Source organism: Rhagoletis zephyria, unplaced genomic scaffold (assembly GCF_001687245.7).
Source record: "Rhagoletis zephyria isolate East Lansing unplaced genomic scaffold, Rhagoletis_zephyria_1.1 Rzeph_scaffold_05854, whole genome shotgun sequence".
Lineage (NCBI taxonomy): Eukaryota > Metazoa > Arthropoda > Insecta > Diptera > Tephritidae > Rhagoletis > Rhagoletis zephyria.
The window spans coordinates 1-20,443 of NW_016162937.1; the positions used below are offsets into that span (position 1 = coordinate 1).

The 20,443-nt window shown below is 38.5% G+C and overlaps 4 protein-coding genes across 5 annotated transcripts in view; 2 read left to right on the top strand and 2 right to left on the bottom strand.

Annotated features, from left to right (window-relative positions):
• Positions 1 to 201: 201 nt before the first annotated feature.
• On the top strand, positions 202 to 5,116 carry LOC108372545 (protein xmas-2-like). The gene is made up of 3 exons (XM_017628265.1): positions 202 to 343; positions 410 to 1,400; positions 1,462 to 5,116. Exons 1-3 carry the CDS (start codon positions 288 to 290, stop codon positions 4,885 to 4,887), a joined length of 4,473 nt encoding a protein of 1,490 aa, XP_017483754.1. The 5' UTR covers positions 202 to 287; the 3' UTR covers positions 4,888 to 5,116.
• A 1,414-nt stretch (positions 5,117 to 6,530) lies between these two features.
• LOC108372546 (coiled-coil-helix-coiled-coil-helix domain-containing protein 2-like) lies at positions 6,531 to 8,296 on the bottom strand. Its single transcript, XM_017628267.1, has 3 exons — positions 8,086 to 8,296; positions 7,577 to 7,754; positions 6,531 to 7,426 (listed from the first exon to the last, which is right to left on the bottom strand). Exons 1-3 carry the CDS (start codon positions 8,130 to 8,132, stop codon positions 7,175 to 7,177), a joined length of 477 nt encoding a protein of 158 aa, XP_017483756.1. The 5' UTR covers positions 8,133 to 8,296; the 3' UTR covers positions 6,531 to 7,174.
• A 1,736-nt stretch (positions 8,297 to 10,032) lies between these two features.
• Positions 10,033 to 16,526, top strand: LOC108372547 (T-complex protein 11-like protein 1). 2 transcript variants are annotated; one of them, XM_017628269.1, is made up of 7 exons: positions 10,033 to 10,118; positions 12,685 to 12,795; positions 12,859 to 13,023; positions 13,097 to 13,575; positions 13,647 to 13,965; positions 14,027 to 14,193; positions 15,313 to 16,526. In XM_017628269.1, exons 2-7 carry the CDS (start codon positions 12,686 to 12,688, stop codon positions 15,624 to 15,626), a joined length of 1,554 nt encoding a protein of 517 aa, XP_017483758.1. In that variant the 5' UTR covers positions 10,033 to 10,118; position 12,685; the 3' UTR covers positions 15,627 to 16,526. The 2 variants fall into 2 exon arrangements, with proteins under 2 accessions (XP_017483758.1, XP_017483757.1); XM_017628268.1 differs by lacking the exon at positions 10,033 to 10,118 and adding an exon at positions 11,899 to 11,997.
• Positions 10,127 to 20,443, bottom strand: part of LOC108372544 (ethanolamine kinase-like) — a gene marked incomplete at its 5' end in the record, with an annotated part of 16,757 nt that continues 6,440 nt past the window's right edge. The window contains 2 exons of the mRNA XM_017628264.1: positions 10,127 to 10,563; positions 10,620 to 10,825. Coding sequence (XP_017483753.1) covers positions 10,469 to 10,563; positions 10,620 to 10,825 — 301 coding nt within the window. The remainder of the gene's footprint in view (positions 10,564 to 10,619; positions 10,826 to 20,443) is intronic.

Here is a 20,443-nt window from a genome sequence, read left to right on the forward strand (position 1 = left end):
TTGTAGGTTTGATGTCAATTTGGCTTCTACCTGTTTTTATTGTACTATGATGGTGACCCTTCTCTTCGTCAAATATAAATTGGGACTTTCTGAAAATCTTAACGGCAACACTGCCTACGCCTTATTAAAACAGCTGTCGATGACGTTCCATTTGGCGCCCGAGTGCAGTTTCAACATTTTTGAGAAATTGAAAATTTTAACGCTATAGAAAATTTCGGCTTTTATTTAAATAAAATTATTACTTGTTTGAATTCGTTCAATAAAATAACTAAAATTATCATTGCGTGATGTTAGGCGACGCAGAAGCCGGCTGGGATGATGGCATCAATTACAAGGCTATATCGTGAGTACATATATGTATTTCAAAACAGGTAATTTTAAAGGCGAAAGTTAAACATTTTATTATTAGATGCGAAAAAATACCTGACCTTTTCTTGGACAAATTGGTAGCCAAGAACCACTTCAGCAAATTCGGCAAAATAACACGTTTCATATTGCGTCCAAGTCGTCAAAGTTGTACAGTGGAGTATGAAACAGAAGCACAGGCAGAACGCGCTCTGGATCAGGCAGGTTATTATAATGGGATTGAGTTTCAGATAGAATATGCTACACGCGAAGTTGCACATGTGCAAAATACCGAAGAATGGGTAAATCCTGAAGTACAAGCTGAATTGGATGCGATGGGCCTTCGTCAGACTCTACCCATTTATAGAGTGCCGACTACGGCCATGTTCTCGGCTTCAAAAGCTGCGTCGTTGCGAACACAAAAGTTTCCGCTACCAGCAACAAAGCCTGGAAAATCGGATACGCCGACGGAGGTTGCCANTTTAGTGGCTGAGGATCCTTCCGTATTTGATAAAAAAATCAACGCCGAAAATTTGACAAAATGCCTTCAATCGCTAAAGTATATGTATCATGACTTGCGCATCAAAGGTGTGCATTGTCCATGTGAAGCAGAATTTCGTAGCTATATTGTTTTGTTGAATTTGGGCGATTCAAATTTCCTGTGGGAATTGAAACAGTTGCCAACACACATACAACATTCAAAGGAAATTAAGCAGGCTATAGCTTTTTATAACGCAATACAAAATAATAACTACGTACGCTTCTTTAGCAAGATTCGTGGATCCGAAACGTCTTATTTGAGTGCTTGTATTCTACTTGGCTATTTTAACAAGTTACGTTGGCGAGCCATGGAGGCCATTAATAAATCGCACAACTGGAGAAAGAATGCTGTGTTAATTCCATTGGCATATCTGACAAAAATCCTTGGTTTTGAAGATGAAGACTCTGCAGAGCAATACTTTACTTATCATGGATTAAAATGTAATGGCGATTCACTGTTGTTGGATCGTTTAAAGCGGCCAGACATTGACTATTCCATGGAACGTGCTTTAAATGTGAGTTGGAATTTCGCAATTAATGTAATATTTTTCTAATTAGCAAAACTTTCTTCTGCAGCTGGTCGAGTCGAAGCGTACTGTTAGTGTAGGTGAATGTGTTTGCGGTCATACTCTGGAATCGGCAGATATTTTCGAAAATAACGTGCCTCACAACAGCTTCGATGAGAATGGCATACTTAAAACAATCGCCTGGACAGCAGATGACCAATTGCGAGGTGAGGCGGCAGAACAGTGGAAAAGGCAACGTGAACTGGAAATGCAGCAGCGCCTGCAACAGGATGAGGCCGCAAAAACGCAGAAACGTTCTAATTCACCCGCACTCAGCCTCCCACAAATAGCGCCACCGCCCACCATTCCTACGGATTCGAGTATTTTTAAGGTGCCATTGGCTTCGCCGCCAATTCTACCTAAGCAGCACCAACAGTTCAAAACGCCACAACTTGTACAAAAATCGGTCGATTCCTCCATTTTCGGCGGTAACCAGTTTGCAGAACCAATGGCAAAATTGCAATCATCATCGTTAGCCAATTTTAAATTTGATGCTCCACAAAATACTTCCAGCGCAAGCAATATTGCTGGTAGCGTATTCGATGCTCCTGCAAAAGATAATGGCAACTCTTTATTTAAAATTCCTTTTGCCGCCGCTAAACCTGCCGCCACTATTGCTAGTGGATTGGGTAATTCTATCTTTGGTGGTGATGCATTTAAACAACCGCAACTACCATCTGCTGCTGGTGTTTTCTTATTCGAAGATGCTAAGAAGCGTGTTAAGAGCGATAACATTTTCGGCAATGTCGCCAAATCGTCAGCAATCATTTTTCAGCAAACAAAGACCCCAAATCCAGAACCCATGCCTAAAGATAGCGTGTTTCAGCATTTCAACACGCAGCCGGTGCTGCCAAACTTTGTTGAACCCCATTTAGAGGTCAAGGAAGAGTCGAAAACTATTTTTGGCGCTGCCGCTTTTCCGCAGCTATCTTCAGCACTGCCGCAAGCAGAGACGGCTAAGCGCATAGCTGAAGCTGAACTGGGCCAGCAAAAAGAATTTGAAAGACAACGTGAACTAGAAACAGAACAGGAGGCAGCAAAGATACGTCGCGAAGAAGCGGAAAGGAAACATCAGGAAGCATTAAAACTTCTGCAACAACGTGCAGAACGTGTTAGTGCTGATGAGCTGGAAAGCGTGCTTGCCACACAGGTGGCTGTTATTGCTCAAAGCGAACTAAGCAAATACCAAAAGCTTCAACGGGACTGCGAAGGTATTACTGAGGCATTGCTTGACCAATCTATAGCTATGCAACTCGAAGAGTTGGCCAATGAAGAATATGCCATGATGTGCCACGATCAGCTTATCCTCAATCGCTACTTTGAACGCTGGTTACGCTATACACGCAAGAAAAAGAAGCAACGCGCTCTAATGGAGTCCACGCCCGTTTGGGTGACCATGGACACACGCGCTGAACAAACTGCCAAAATAAGGCATCCCAACCAATCAGAAACTTTGCAGATGATCAAGCGTTATCGACATGGCGAACCGTGTAATTTCCAACTGCTACTTTGGAAACATCCAGACACGCCGTCACCTCCGTTTCAGTGCATCGACATTTTCGCGGTGGTGCGCGCACATATTGCACGTAAAACGATAGTAAAATGTGGCCACATGCAAAGCATCAGGTACTTTAAGTTAGTGCTGACGCTGCCCAATGATGACGATGAATTGCCCGGCTTCGAAAGTCTGTGCAACAAGTGGCTGCGCAAGCATGTGAAGCGTATCAATAACGGCAACACTTCGGAAATGGATGATACGTACAATAGGAGTCCATACATATGCGCCATGGAGCGTGATGTGGCATTGTGTGTGCGTAAGGTGAGCGGAATTCCGCCACTAACAGATAGGGGCAATACAGTGTGTAACGAATGCGACAACGCGGATGCAATTATCTGCCTAATGGGTTGTGACAGCATACAAAACACGCGTAAGCGCATGCATCACCTAATCAAATTGAGCCGACTGAACAAAGCTGTGCCAGTAGCTTTCATAGTCTACGACGGCCAATATACAGATGAGCTGGAGTTGAGCGATATACTGGAAATGGAGACATTAGTGGACGAGGGCAAAATAGCGGGTTACAAATTTTTTGGTTGCCAGCAAAGCAAGAATGCATTTTCATTCGTACAACATATGGGACGTGCATTGCGTTACGTGGTACGAGAAAGTAGCTTCTGCAACCAATCAACCGAAGCATTAGAGATGCAAAATCTGCAAAGTTTCCTAGAAGCATGTTTGGGTGAAGAATTGTGGCAGCGCTGGCAACAATCCTCCGAACAAAATCCATGCTTTGCTAAGATTTGCGCCATACCGCAGCACTTGGCGGAGCTGTACAATGAAGCGGTGAAGCGTGTCATGCAAATCACTGCAGAAGACTTTGCCGATGCGGCAGAGCTTGCGGAGGAGCTGCGCGAATTTGTGCCCAAATTAGAGGTCGATATACCGCTTGGCTTTGAATACTTCCCAAAGGATTGGAAATCTGCGCAACGCCGACATCAGATTTCATTATTTTTGCAGCGTTTGTTGTTAGCACCTATTGAAGAGGCGCCACAATTCCATGAGGTCGACGACTGGGAATTATGGTTGCTGAACTATGCTAGTCGTTGCATACCAAATGATGAAGAGATCGCCACTGCCGCTAGTTATCAATCAATCAGAGCACTAATTGAACAGCTGAATCGTAGCGATTTATCCCATCTAGATGTGGTCGCACGCTTCCAAGTAATAAACTATTTGCCTGTCATGAAAGCCATAGCCTACGCACAGATAAATGCCGTGCTCAAGGACTACATCGAAAAAGTCAATACCAACGATTACAAATTACCCAACGAAATCATTTATCATCGCCAAGCGCTTGAGGATTATAAGCTAGTGCCGTGGTGGTTAAATAACGTGGCGGTTAAAGCGGTGAAAATAGATTACTCTGCTATTGAAGAACAAGATACGAGTTTGCAGGATAAGGAGCTAGAAGACGAAGAGGCAGCAATGAACTGCAAGATGTTAGACGAAATTATAAAACAAGCTGAAGAGGTTTCACGCAAAGCGGAGGCAAATTTTTGCTCATTGAAGAAGCAAAAAATTAGCGCGGATACAGCGGAGCTGGCACGTGACTTGGATGCTAGCATCTATCAATTTGAATTGTCAAAACAAATAGGATGCTATGATGCCTCCTTTGTGTCAAAGGCAAGTGAAATTAATACCGACTTAGAAGGGGCAGTTGGAGGCGCTATTGCAATGAATAATAGAAGCAGTGGCGGTGATAGCTTTTCTAAAACGCCCACAAGTAGAAAACGTAAGCATATCGGAGGTGCTCATGCGGAAGTTAATGAAATGGAAGCGGTTATGGCACGCGCTTTTAATGTTATTGAGAAAGCGGAAGCGAAACAAGACCGCGCCGAACGTCTGTGTAAGATGGCTATGCTAGAGCTGGAATGATTGTTGTCAAGTGTATGATTCGATTCGACAATATTTATATGATAACTTATTAAGGGCGGGGGGATGAATGCTAAATTATACTAAATTATATTACATATGTATGAACGTAGTTATATCAAGAAAGAATTAGGCTTCAAAATAAATTTTAACTATAAGGACGTTTTAGAAAGTGCATTTATTTATTTTAAAAATAGTTTAAAATGCTAAAGAGAAAATTATAAGGGAGACCTCTAACAGACAGGAGACTGGTAAAATAGTTATTTACGCGGCGGACAGTCGATGGACATTGGACTCGTGTGATCGCTCAAAAATCGCGCTCGGCCACAACCAGAGCTACGGAGACACTAATGGCGTATAAGCGTCTAGCAGGTAAATCTTGATGGGTGTAGCCCAAGACTTTGATTTGAGTTTAAGTCCTCTCTAGTCTTGGAGTGCATTGAGAATTTTTACGCCCTTGTCGATTACAATATGGATACCAGGCCTCAGGGGAACTAATCGCGAGGGAATAGATGAGAATGACGTAGTGGATGGCTTAGCCGGAAAGGCAGCGGCCTCAACTGCCACAGGGACAGAGCCATTCTTTGCAGTAGGTTGAAACACAATCAGTGTAGAGATCAGGAAGTAGATAATCAAATTCAAAGTCATTCGCCAAGCCAAAAGCTTAATGCTGGTAAAAACTGGACAGATATGGGCTTCTAATTAATAATAATAATAACCTTTTGGCGCTTACGATTTTGCTAAGTGTTGGGATTACTTTTCCTCCAATTTGTTTTACGACGCCTCCGAACAGCAAATAGATTACTACGGAGTGGTAGTATGCACATCTAACCACTCAGTCAAAAGAAATAAGGGATTTTCATAGGCGTGTGGTTGTAACGGCACTGTTAAGCCCTGCCTAAATCGGCTAGTCTATCTACGGTTGCCGTCAAGCTCAACTAACGGTAGACGGGAGAGGGGTATTAGCTTAGTGGGTTTGATGGAGTAAGTGAAGAGATGGTTGCTGTCGTACGGGAAACCTTAACAACCCGGAAACATGTTGGGTATCGTGACCTTAGGTGGTAACCGATGTCGTTTATGTATACATATGTATGTATGTAAATATATTGATATTATGTATATGTAGATAAGCTACGGGCTAGATTCACAAATACCTTATTAGCATACTATTTAAAAGTAGTTTGAAATTAGATTTGGAAGAAGCTTATGAAGCATCACAAAACAATCTTAGCGCGACTGAAATAAATAAATTAATAAATATTTTGTGATTAAGAAAAACAGACGTATCAACAAAGAGATGATTAAGCTGCGCGCAAAATACATTTTCACAAATTGACATCCGCTTTCTACCCTATTATGAAAAAATAGATGTATTCATACATGCATAGTATATGTCTACTTGAGAAATTCAAATAATTACCAGCTTAATTTCACAACTTGCTAATGTAAAATGTTGATACCCCAAATTCGCCTTATCTCTTATCATCGACGAACGTAAGAACTGCATGAAATATCAACAACAATAAATATTATTGTACTGCTGAGCCTTAAGTACACTTGTCAAATGTGTATGCATACTATTTTCGGCTTGATTCGAATCGGAGATAAACATGTTTTTGCAATGTTGAATAATAATGAAAAGCTGCTTTTCTGTTGAAGAACTGCTAATTTTTTATTAGAATTCAAGCCCATCAGCAAATGCTGCTTAATATTATTCGTGCTATAATGCTTAATATTTGGCACGAACTTGAATACAGTAAGACTCTAAACTACCGTATTTTTTTACGGGCCTTCACCTATTTCATAATTTCACGCCATAAACTTAGTGACTAAAGATAGAACTAACATTCATTTTATAGAAATATAGGGTTGTTCTTGGTTCTTCTCCTATAATTTCAGTGTCAACAGCCAACAACACTAAATGCTTTGTTAATTATTTTGTTTTGATTACTCACCATGCGCCTGCAGCACGTGCTTGTTGTGAGTGTAATAATGGCATTTTTTTGGTTCTTTGCCAATTAACGCTTACTTCTTCATTCTCGTAACACAAATATGTTTTCTTTGCGTAGATTATTCTAGAACGTCTTGCCTACAAAAACATTTGTTGTTGTTGCTGCATTTTCTAATTAACTGACACATTCACTAAAAGAAGTTATCTTCAAACTTGCAACATTTAACATATAAATTTGTTTTTCTTTACATTCATTAGCAATATGTATATATTTTGAATTACGTTGAAACATAAGGGAAATTTATATAATTGCTAGCAAGTTTATGCCATTCCAATAATTTACTGCAAGTGATGTTGAGCCTTGCACTGTCGTAGCGCCTCGTTGAAGCCCTCGCAGAGTGTCAGGTCGGATTGACCCTGAGCACATTGCAGGAACTGCTTGATTTCCCAGGTGCAAGGGCCTTGGGGCTCGTTGGGCTGAGCGCCGTTAGCAAGATATTGTTGAGCTGGTGCCGAGGCAGCAGGGGCGGCTACTTCTTTATCGCCAGAGCCACTGAACAATCCGGTTAAGCCGGCCCCGATGGTATGACCCTGAAATTAATAAGTTTTTAGGTTAATGTTAATACATCGTAAAATTTTATAATTTTTGGGGAAAGGTATTATACCGGGAAGCAAAATTAAATTAACTGATTTGTTTATATAATTTAATTTATATATTGTTTTGCTATTCCAATTACTTACCACTGCTGATCCAACGGCTACGCCGCCAGCGGTAGCTGCCATCTGCTGAAACATCGATGGTTGCTGTGGTGCGCCAACAGCGCTGGGTGCAGCTTGTACAGGCGCTGGTGGAGCAGCGGGTGCAGTGCGTGCTGGCACATTTGGTGTTGGTGCCGGTGCATGGCGTGTAGGCACGCTCCTGGGTTATAAGGAATAGAAAAATCGTTATATCATGTATTTGTTTGGTTTCATCACTGCGCATTGCGTTTCGATACTAATCGAGCGTAATGTTCGAGAAAGTTGTGGGGCTGTTACGCAACAACTAAATGTGTTCGCCGTACATCAAAATTTCACCAACAGCTTTTCTTTACGGTTTATCATCAATAATTGCACTAATTAATTATAGAAGTACATTTTTTAAGTGGAAATGTTAATAAACCCGACAAATGACCTAGCACTTTGTACCCATGTGGTTGTAAGCGTCACAGATCCACAATTTTCCTACTGCAAGAAATGGCCAATGGACTTACCTCCTGGTAGCTGGTGGTGGGCTAGCCGAACGTCCACGTCGTACCATGTTTAAAAATTTTCTTTTTTAAATAATCACAAAAGTTTTAAACAATTAATTATACTAATATTTGGTATTCGCTCGAAATTTCACTTATATTTGGTTTGGAGCTTTTCGCTTTTCACGACTTAATTCTTGCTTTTTCTCTTTTCAACTGACGTTTAATTCACAGCTATGTGTCTTTTATAAAAATTCTGATTTGCCAGAAATTTCCTTCTGCTGCTTCTGCTTCCAAAACAGATTCGCATTTGATCCCTAACGGCGCGTTTACATTAGACAATGCTGTCAAGACAATAAAGAAATACGTCTTAGTTGTCAAAAACGCTGATAATTGTCTCCGTGGCATAAGCGTCCTGACAATAGTTATGACAATTCATTTTGAGCAAAATGTCGGATGTGAACGTTGTATTATAATACGCATTTCCCGCGAGCTATTTAAACTAAACACTAAAAAATAATAATTAATAGACAAAGTTACATACCCATCAGCGTCTCTTGTGTTATTTTAGTTCCTTTGTTATGAATTTCTCTTCTTTCTTGCACAAGGCGTCAAAATTATTGTCTGCATACGTCAAATCACTGTCCGATTTACTTCATGGACTAGGTTCACACAAACTTTTGTTGCTCATTTTCGGCAATTTCTCTTTTGGTGTTGCCCTTCGCGTTCACACAGAAAAATTCTTTTGTACACAATTGTTTTTGTCAGCTGTGAACGGCCAACTAGAATTACACAGACGAACGAAAGCGTGTTGCCCGAGCACGAGCAACTCGGTGCCCTTCCTCGTCTCCCCCTCTCACACAAGTAACGAGTTGCCGGGAGAAAGGTTTCTCCGTCTGAACCTAGACATGACAGTATTGTCCGGTGTAAACCCTAACATAGGGTTTTCAAAAATTTCTAAACTAAAATATAATTGTTATTTTCGTCAAATATTAAGTAAACAATGCTTAAGAAACTTTAGATGCACTTAAAGTTGCTAATACTTTCACAAAATACGCCATTTTTTAACATTTTCGCTATTAATTGTTTTTATAAATCATATATTTTGCAATTTAACACATTAAAGCCACTTTGTGTGGTAGATGCCATGAACGAAAGACACAAGATCACGCGGGAAGGAAAGAACGAAAAAAGTTATTTTCTAGCTGCCGAAATCTCGACGCCATCTTTGTTGTAAGAAGTAAACAACGAAGAGAACGGAGAAAACCGCGAAATTGTTGAACGCATGAAAAATCATTTTTATTATGCAAATTCTTCTATAAATCATGCCGTTGTGTTAAATTATTCTTTATCTTATGTGTACACACGTTGTCACAAGCGAAAATGAAGAAAATTGCAGTAAAAAGCCACCACCAAATTGTAAACAACGAAGAAATGTAAATAAACGGCTAATGCCAAAGTCGGCCAACTTTTTTCCTAAATGCGATTCTAACGGGCTAGTCTCCAGCCCGCGTGATCTTGTCTTTTTGGTTCATGATGGATGCTCAAAAAATTTGCAGATCTATCACAATGTGGTTAGAGTCCGATCACTGACGGGATGGCATCACCGGGAGTGCACGACAAAAAAGCGATGAAATTACGCAAAGCAAAATGTGATGACATATCTGTCATGCTTTATTTTGATTACTTTTATTTTCTGTTCATTCTGTATTTTCTTCTCGAACGTTGTGGACGCTTTTTAAACAATAAAAAAGTTCCCCTTTTGCATTTATTCAGAAAAAAGGCACTAAACTAATTGTGACTAATCTATCCCACATTGTAACAAATAGCCATCATTGAAAAATCACAGTAAAGAAGCGTAACGTGGTGCTTAAGTTAATGGTTAAAACTCATGGGAAAAATTGATGTGCATAAAAAACTTGAGCTATAATTTACGCCACAGTGAATGACTACTGCGTTTAATTTAAAAGCGGAACGAAGACTCTGAGTACTACTCGCACTTGAAAAAGGGTGATATCGTAGCCAGAGAACGTCCTCTGTCGTAGCCAAGGTAGTAGGTATGTATGTATATTTTTATGCATTACAAAAATAATTTGTTCTTAAATGTTACAATAACTATTGTTTAAAACTGCAACTGTAGTTTAAACCATGTTTTTATCATTGTTTCAACTGTAATATGTACACATATTTGTATGGGCACACATGTAGTGTTTAATTTTACATTCGCTAATACATACTATGTTTGCTAAATCTTACAGTGTGTGTATGACCCAAAAAGTCACCCTCGTCTTTCGCAATATTACATTATACCTCCCCGTATACATACATCCACCTACTTTATAGCAAATAATTTTTCTGCTTTGTGTGTATGTATGTATTTATGTGTTTGTTCGCAATTCATCCACTTTTACGTCCTTGTCACTATTTCCCAATCAGCCACCATGCGTTCAAACCACCAGCGGAGCACCATATCACTACGAGCAATGCCGTCAGCAGCAATTTCTATTCATTATATTCAAACATAGATTTACATATTTATATGGTCGTTGTATCTATACTTAGTACAAATGTATATGTGTATATCCATCCAGATAGCTTTGTATATATTCCTTGAAGAGCGCACTGCAAAGTTTTGTGTGTTTCCAAATTTGTTTTCGGTTGCTGCTTTGTCTTAAGAGTTTTGTTTATTTCACAAGCATTAAGATAACCAGAGTGTTTTATGGTTGTGTAAAGCAGAAATGTAGGGCAGCAGCTGGAGGTGTATCTGTAGGTTTTCATAAAACAAAGCCCTTGAAATTGTATTAATAAATATTATTACTTCGAAAGAAAGTGGCAAGGTTTTTAAATAAATTTCGTATTAGATCTGGTGAGATAATGAAAAAAAACAACGTCTTATGAGATACGCTACTATTAATTACATACTACCTAATGTGAAAATGCACTTGGGGCAATGGAATTGGCATTAAGCGCCGAACCTCTGATTTGACAAGTTATTGTTGTAACAGCATACAAATTAACCAACGATTTATATTTGCATCGTTAAAGTAGTTCGCATTGTCGTGGGAACCTTAACTTGGCAAGTCTTGATATTTGATGGCAGAAGGAAATTGTGCAATAAAAACCAAGCAAAATAGATTGTATTTGAAATCTAGTGGTACATACATATGTAGATATAAAATCTTTATTTTCAGTTTTATTAAGTACCGTTAACTTATCCATTTTAAAGTATAGTTAAATCATTAGTTAAACTTGTGTACAGAACATGCTGAAATTTCTTCGAGTTAAATTTAACTAATGATTTAACTATAGCCAAAAATAAATAAGTTAACGGGCTTAGGTATGAATCATTTCAGAAAAGTTTAAAATCCTAGCTAACCCTGTAGTGGTTTTTGTTTAATTTTCGGTTTTATAACTAATTAATTTCTCTTTAATTTAAGAAAAGGCTCGTTTTTGTTACACAAACATTTTACCCTCATTTCCAGTTTTAAAAAAGAGTGAACTGCAACAAGCCTCATTAACACTGGTGACTAAATCGAACGCCGTGCTTGCAAAAGTTAAAACTGCAGCTTGCGTTGATCAAACAAAGGAAACTGCCATTTATCCAAAGAAGGAATGTATGTGTAAGTTGAGTGTGCTTGGACTGGAAAATAAGGAGATACAAACAAAGAAACTTCCAATCAAGCATTGAACTTTTAATTTCTCCTGTGAGAACAGCAAAGAGTGCCAGCAACTAACGAGCCAACTTAGGTAAAACCACTTTACAAGTCGCAAAGCCACATCGCAAAATTATTCTTTGTATTGGACGCGGAACAGCACGCAAATTTGTTGCTTTTGCCCATTCCAAGTAGGGAGTAATAACAAATAAAAAGTTTTCATAAAAAAAAAACCAAAGTAAAACATAAACGTCGCTAAAATGCCAGCTGACTCGGTTTCAAGGTGAGTTACCAGGAAATTTATAAAAATCCTACTATGGAAAACACTGAGCTGAAAAGAGGGTGGCGTGTAGTTGAATATGTACATATGTAAATGCATAAATAAATTTTGAATGACCGAACAAATTTACGAAATAGAAGTTTGCAAATGCTTATATTTGTTGTTTCTTTTACATGGCTTACTCTGACTGCCGTCAATTACTGGTTTTCTGCTTTACTGCGCAATTGCTTAAATTGTTTCATATGTAATTGGAACTATGTGTGTGCTTAGGTATTTTAATTAGTCAAAATGAATATGAATATTCAATATAGTATATTATATGAAACTTTCAATAAAATGACCAAAAAAATTTGTAGGGCGATTGTGGATTTACTTACATAGCTTATATTTATCTGTTGTCGTACGCATATGTTTAAAGCATTTTATATGGTGTTTTAAATTATTATTTTTTCACATTTAAACAAGCCAATCTTTTAAATCAAAAACACTTTTAAAATATGCAAAATAGGTCCAAAATAAAACTAAAATGTATTGTAAAACTGAGACTATAATATAAAATATGTTGTTGTTGTTGTTGTTGTAAAATATGTAGCTCAATTTAGCGAATGCAATCTCGCTGACTCTAATCTTCTTTGCCAATTAATCATAGATCGGTATCAGTATATTGCATAAAATTATACTTCATTTCAGAATGAACTCGTCCGGTTCTGGTGGCGAGGCTAATACGCCCGAGAATTTGCTTGGTACCTCACCTGGTGCCTCAAGTTTACGTAGCCGCACTGAGAGTGAAAGCTCTGATAAGTAAGTGACTATATCGTTGCACATTAACTTCTTTTAAAATATAATTTATAATATTTTAAACAGATTGGCACGTTTCATTTTGCCCAGTATGGACGGTAGTCCACCGAAGGTGCTTACACTCCACGAAGTGGGTGATGTGCTAAAAAATATACAGAATATGGAGCTGGTGCATGAAATTGCGATCAACCCAGAGTTTAAGTTTGAGCCATATGAACCACCAGAGAACAGGTAAGGCATTAATGCCACCACAACTTTCACATTTGGACTAACACATGACAATTATTTTCTACTTTACCTTTAGCCTTGAACGTCTCATCAAGGACATCATGCACAAGGCCTTCTGGGATGTGCTGCGCAACCAGTTGAATGAAAATCCACCTTGTTACGATCACGCTATCCAATTGCTAGCCGAGATTAAAGATTGTTTTCCCCAAATTCTTTCGCAAAATAATACACGCGCTTTGGAGCACATCAATGAAATACTTGATATCGACGTTATAAAGCAACAGGCAGAGGAGGGTGTGCTCGATTTCCGATCATATGCCAATTTTGTCATACATGTTATGGCAAAGTCATGTGCACCCGCAAGGGATGAACTTGTGCACCAGCTGACCGAAATTGAAGATGTGGTGCATACTTTTAAGAATATACTCGAAACTATGGCGCTAATGAAATTAGATATGGTGAACTGTTTATTGGACTTTGCGCGCAACGACATAATGGCCAGTTCGGTGGAGTATGAGAAGCAGAAATTTAAAGAATATTTAGAGTATTACAAATGTAAGAAAAAAAGTGCAAAAATGCAACCAAATTTATTAAGCTTGGCATTGAAATTTCTCTCTTCTGTCTAGTTGGCTTCCCGGCTACTGAAAACTGGTTGAAGAACAGTTGCATGCATGATGCCAACAATGTGCCCTGCTCACCAGAGCAAACCATTTCCAATGCTTACATGGAGCTCATGGATTGGGATGAGTCAAAAGAATTTCCAGAGGTGCTTTCAATTGACAAGGAACGTATTTTAAAATTGGGTCAACGTGCAAAACGTATTTGTACATGTGCTGCAGTAATTTCTATTTGCTCGGCAGTACCGATTATTTCGCAGCGTTCAGAAAACCGTGCCGCACTCGCCAAGCAAGTTGAAATCATCTTGCAAGACACGACCAATGAGAGGTAAGTAAAGGAGGGAACTAATAGAGAGGATTTCAATTTACTTTGTGCTATTTCCTAGTAGAGAGCTCTTGGATTCGGTTGAAAATGTTTGGCTGCAAGTTAAATCTGTTATAAACGAATACTTGCAAAAAGACAATCAGCCTGTGATGGACGCCAATACGGAAGGCATGTTGAAGTCACAGATATTGCAAACGGGTAACAAAGATTCACCTGTGCGCGCTCTAATTTGTAAGTTATATTGATGCTCACTTGCATACATAAGAGCTTGTCAATTTAATATATTTCGAAAAGGCTGCCAAATTGAGAAATTTTAGAAAGAAGTTGCCTGAACAGTCACACCTTGCATATAAAATGTATTTCGAAAGGTTTTTTATTTCCGAAATGCGAATTACAGATTGCTAGTGCAGCATGAGCAAGTTAAAATATATGTATGTATTTCCGAAATCGATATGCGCTTGGAGTCACATCTTACAACTTTTATTTCTGAAACTGATTTCCGAAATGTATCAGAAAGGTCTTTTTGGCTGTTCACACATCGAAATAAATTTTATCTTTCTCAATTTGACAGCGAATTGCGTGGAAGAGTTGGAAATATTGCCACGACTAACACGCTCTATACAGTATACAAAATAATAGCAGTGAGATATTTCGACCAGTAGCTCGTTTCTGTAAGAATATACCTCATTCTCTACTATTCATTAGCAGTAGAGAACAATCATATATGAATTCGCCTTGGTAGAGAATTGTTACAGAAACGAGCTACAGTTTGGACCACATATTTGTCTTTTGTTTATTTAATGTTTAGAAAAAAATATGTTATGCAGCTTTGTAGCCTATTAAGTTGTAGTATAATGAAGTGCAAGTTTCAAGTTGGTAAAACATCCCATTGACTTTTGAAAATGTTTTTGCTGGCAGTGTCTTCCATATAAGTAAAAGAAAATTGTCGAACATACTTTGTATGGGAAAAAAATGCGAAACACCTACAACCACAAATATTCTGAAAAACAAACGGGATTTTTCAGCATGTTAAAATAAAAAATTTTAATCAGATACGATGTCGTCTGCAGACGAATCGTTCGGGCGGCCTATCGTTCGAGATACATAATAAGGCAGAAAATAAACAAAAGATAAAAAATAGTCAAAACTGATCAAAATATCACACTCCTATTATTTTGTGGACAACTGTTCATACATACAAGTACTAGTATGGGACCATCTCTCTGAGGTACCACATTTCCTTAAAGAAATATATATATTCCGACGAATTGATAGATAACCTCCTCCTTTTTTGAAGTCGGTTAGTAATTATAAATAAAATACAATTGCTAATTACTCTTATATCAACAGGGAAACGCTTTCAAACCTACTTCCGCTTGGCTATGCGCTCTAGAGCTGGTTTGCCACCGCCACCGCCAGGCTATGCTGACTTCAAAGATGAGTTGGAGGCTTATAGCACTGCCCTAAAACGCGTGATTGCCTACAATCATTCCGTCTTCGGTGAATACTTTATGAAAATCCTAACACAACCTCGCATTACAAACAACGAGGCAACCACAAGCGATGCATCAGCGGCCGTAACAAGGGCCATAGAGTCCCCGGAGGCAGCACCTAGTGGTCCTGCTGCTACTCCGACGGAGGAGAAGGCTATCAATAGCCAATAATGGAATTACCCAAGCGTATTGCAAATAATAGGTGGCGATTGGCTGCGGTTATGAGTGGTGCGGGTGACAAGTGCTGCCATTGGCACAAAATCGTTTAGAAAAACAGATTTGTGGTAGACGAAGAAAGTAACAATGCCCACAATGCTGTGCCAGAAATGCGTGCACATGTATGTATGTGTGTCAGTTAGGCAACGAAGTTATCTGGACAGCTGGATTTAGCACTCCTTTAACTATGGCAGAAACGGATAATATTAGAAACAAGACAATTTAATTAGGAAAATGAAGAAATGCAAAATCGAATACCGTCGAAATTATTAAAAAAATTAACAAAATTACAAATTCACTCATTAAGCGCACGTGCTATTATTTAAAAAGAACTATTTAACAAAATTAGTTAATAAAGAGAAAAGCCAAATTAATTGTGGAAATATACATACAGATAAAAAAAAAATAGAATTTGAGATTATATTAAAATGGCAGAAATGCGTGCTATTAATAAAAAAAAATTTATGTTAAAACGCAGTCGCACATACATATGTATGCATAAGAAACAGAATACTTTAAAATAATTCAGCGAATATATCGTTAGTTTTTAGGCTTTATATGTTAACATTTTCAAGAATTTTTGCAGATGCCTGCTAAATATTGACAAGAAAGTTATTTATGAATTGAACTCCCAACTTAACCACCAATCAACCACATTGAAGTGATATCGTTTTTAATTTACCACAATTTAACGAATAAATATTGTCATTTCCGCATACCTAGAACATATGCATGTAAACCTACTAAATATAATGAATTGAAATTTTAGAGAAAGGATAGTAGCATTGCAAATGAAATGACGCAGTCAGGTTATTGTTATAATTTAGATAAAATATTTTAATTTTTTTGTCGACATACGATTTCTTAATTGGAAATGTGTTGTGATAGTAAAACTTCTTACCCCCATTTTTATTAAATATAATATACATACATAACTATATATAATACATATACAAGCAATTATGATATACAGGCGGTATAGTAACTACATAATTATACAATATTACACATTATATCGATTCATTGATGCGTTGAACAAAACATCTTTAAACACCATATGAAAATAATTTTTATCCTAAAAATATATACAAAAGTAATATATGAAACATAATAAATATCTATGAAAAAATTTAAAACATCATATTTTTTCTTTGTAACTTAAGGCCGAATTCACAGTGCGTAGTTAACTCAGAATCGGCAGTTAACTACAGATTTTCAGTACAGAATTTGGCCCTTAAAATATTAGATTTGAGTATTAAACAGGTGTCTCACCACACGAAGGAGGCAGTCAATGTTGCGAAAAATAGAAAATTGCAAGCAGCGGTAACTACTGAAGATTAAGTTGAGCTGATAAAACTACAGCTGGTTCCACGTACCGGAATGACTGGGGTTTTACCCGACCAAGTGCTGTTGTTTCGGCGATCTAACTCCGTTTAGCAAAACAACATCAACACAACGACACCGCACTCCCACCAGAGTAAGATCGATCGGTTGGTGACTTTAACGTGCACCACGATTTTTGGAATTCAAGCCTGCGCAGATTAACGATTCGACATTCAGCACAATGAACTACGACGCACTCACCATGATAATGGGCATTTGCAGTAGCTCGCCTGATATAACCATCGTAAGCGCTGGTCTGATAAACAGCATAACGTTGCGACCTATGCTGACCCTAACATCAGACCACCTGTCCGTAATCATCTCGATTGATAAACCTGCCGACTTTGCTTCCGCGGAACACCGAACCTACGTCAACTTTTGTAATGCTGACTTAACGGCTTTGCGAAAGATACTGCTGAAAGCACCTTCTCTGCTCGCCCTATGCCAACCGACGTTCACGTAAGTTCTGCCGGGTTGTCACTGCCGCTGCAGTCCACTTCATCCCGGCTGGATGTATTTCGGACCCTCGATGAGCGTGACAACCTTCGCCAGGCCGATACCGGAAATCCCCGCATTAGGGATCTCAATACGAAGATTCGGCAACTTGTGAACGTACATAAGCGGAAGAAGTGGGAAGAGCAACTGAAGACTTGCAACTTCACTTCTGATGTGAACAAGCTTTGGTCAATCGTGAAGTCACTGCCCAATCCGACGAAGCGCAAAGTGGAAGTCTCTTTCGGACACCATGCTTCGTCGGACCCGGAGCTGTGGAATGTGGATGCTGAAGCTGAAAAAATTGGGTCCTGCGAGAGTAGACTATCTCACCAAGGTCTTCAATTTCTCCATGGCCACTCATCTTTCCAGATATACAGAAAACCCATTGCTCAAACCGGGGAAACCGTCCAACAAGGGACAGTCTTATCGTCCGATAACTCTCCTTTCCCGGTAGCGAAGACACTTGAGGTCTTGCTACTATCGCACTACACGTACCACCTGACCCCAGCGATGCATCAGCATGGGCTCCGTTAAATTCACAGCACAACAATAGCACTCAACGCCATAAACACCCAGATAACACGTGACGTTAACCGAAACCGCTCCTGTGAGAGAACAGTCCTAGTAGCGTTGGATCGGTCAAAGGCGTTTGACACCGTCAGTAACTCCACGCTACTACAATACATTGAGACTACCTCTCTCCCCGAAGGACTCACAGGGTGGTCGGCGAATTATCTGAGGTCGACATTTGTCAGTAATTTTCAGGGAAAAAAGCAGCAAACTAAGGACAATTAAACAGGGGGTCCCGCTGCTGTTTAATTTTTATATATCAAAGCTCTCAACAACCAGAGGGAGTCTCGATTGTCTCTTATGCTGGACTCGAATTGTAACATCCGTTCACAGATCGAAACCATACGAAAGAAAATTTCGTGATACGTCAGTCTTATAAGCTAAAGAGGATAAAGAGTACGTTCACGTATGTCATAATCCGAAAAATGTGTGTTTTACGTCACGAGTAATACAATATCGTATGTGACGATTCGAGCCCTGACGATTGCTCGATAATCCGCACTTGCTTCTTCACTGCTAGGAGACTAAGACTCTCCCCTACGAAATCCACGGCAACCCTCCTTTATACCTCCTGGACGAAGGAGTTCAGATTGCAGCTGGGTATTCATGTCGACGGCGAACCAATTCCAACGGTGAATAACCTGAAAATCCTCGGAGTTACCTGCGGCAGTCTGCTCTCCTTCTCGGCGCATACAACCGCAATTGTCAATCGAGTAAAGAGCCGCATAAAGAAACCTCTGGACCCAACTGCATACCGACAGGTCTTAAACGGCATTCGCAGGGAGCCGGTCTCAACTTACATAGACTTAAGACCTGTGAATGCCGCTTTAAGCACAAAACCACTCGACGTGGACGAGACAGAGCTTTGTCTGTCTTGGGAGACTCACACCACAAAGCCCAAATTCGCTGCATCGGACTAAACTCGTTCCTGAGCAGAGTGAATAAAGATGACTCACGGCACCTCTTCGCATGCCCGTAAAATCCCACCCAGCGAATGCCACTGTCCCTATGGACAGACCCTCTTCAAGTTGCGCACTTCTTGGGCCTTCACTTAGAAGATTCAAACATAGTTTGGTTTTGTATACATTTCGTTTATTTGAAGTAAAACCAAAAATAAATGTTAAAACATTAAAAAATATACAATACAATGATTAATATAATATAATAGTGGAGTAATATATAATTATGCATGTCCGCACGTTTGTATGCATGGATATTATAGTGTAATATTCATTGATATCACCGTGCGACAAAAACAAAAAAAAAAATTTTAAACACACGAAAGAATCGATATACTCACAAGACTATGAGCCAAATATAGTAAAACTGTATTTTTAGTTTTTTACTCTAACGACAGGATTTTTTTTCAAAGGACCTGGAAATCTTAAAGATATGTTAAATTAAAAAATTTATTTTAAAAAATCAGTGCAATGTAGAATAAAAATATGGGGACCAAATGAAAAAGAAAATTCTGTAGAAGTTAAAAACAATAAAGTTATTTGGTTTGCAAGTACGAAAAAGTATGCAAAATGCGCTTTTAATAAATTTTATCTTTTTAAGTTAATAAAGTGGTATATTATTCGTCACCGAATTAATTTTTTCAAAAACAAATATTGCAAATTTTCAAAGATATTTAGGGACAAAATTTGTAAAGGACATTTTCCATACCCATTCGGCCTTATGCACCAAAAAATGTATTTCTTTATAATTCTACAGATTTTTTTCTTTTTTATGATACCCTTATTGTTATTCAACATTGCAGTGAATTTTTTAGATAATTTTTTGAAATAATCATATTTTTTAAATTTCAAAGTCCTTTAAAAAAAAATTTTACGTCAGAGAGAAAAACTAGGTACGTAGTTTTACTATAATTTGCCCATAGTTCCGCGAATATATTCATTTTTTTGTGTGTAAAATTTACTGTCGCACGGTGTATTCAATAGTTTATTTAACATGATCATTATTGTTACTAAATAGTTTTATAATCGATATTTGTATACATATACATACATATTAGGGCGGGTCGAAAATCTAATTTTTCTCAAATCCCTTGGTAATAGTGAAAATATATTGTATCATGAAGTCAACAACAAGCCTGCGAAATATTAGTCTTCCATTTTAATTGTAAGAGCCCGCGCATCGACCGCCAAGTGACCCACAGCACACTAGTCGAATAAGACCAATTCTTGTTAAAAATTCTGGGTTTAGCCAAAAATTTTGGTGCATATTATTAGATAATGAATCCTTTAACGCAAAAGATAAAGGCAAGTATCATTTCGCGCAGCCCTTTATCTTATCGTTAATCTCAAACTCATCTATTTTCA

What these genes read in the sequence shown, in the direction of transcription:
- LOC108372546 (XM_017628267.1), bottom strand. Translation starts at nt 8,132, where the DNA reads ATGGTACGACGTGGACGTTCGGCTAGCCCACCACCAGCTACCAGGAG. An exon ending in CCACCACCAGCTACCAGGAG is followed by an intron (nt 7,755 to 8,085) that starts GTAAGTCCATTG and finishes CTTATAACCCAG; the next exon opens with GAGCGTGCCTACACGCCATG. An exon ending in TAGCCGTTGGATCAGCAGTG is followed by an intron (nt 7,427 to 7,576) that starts GTAAGTAATTGG and finishes TATTAATTTCAG; the next exon opens with GGTCATACCATCGGGGCCGG.
- LOC108372547 (XM_017628268.1), top strand. Translation starts at nt 11,975, where the DNA reads ATGCCAGCTGACTCGGTTTCAAG. An exon ending in ATATTTAGAGTATTACAAAT is followed by an intron (nt 13,576 to 13,646) that starts GTAAGAAAAAAA and finishes TCTTCTGTCTAG; the next exon opens with TTGGCTTCCCGGCTACTGAA. An exon ending in CAAGACACGACCAATGAGAG is followed by an intron (nt 13,966 to 14,026) that starts GTAAGTAAAGGA and finishes ATTTCCTAGTAG; the next exon opens with AGAGCTCTTGGATTCGGTTG.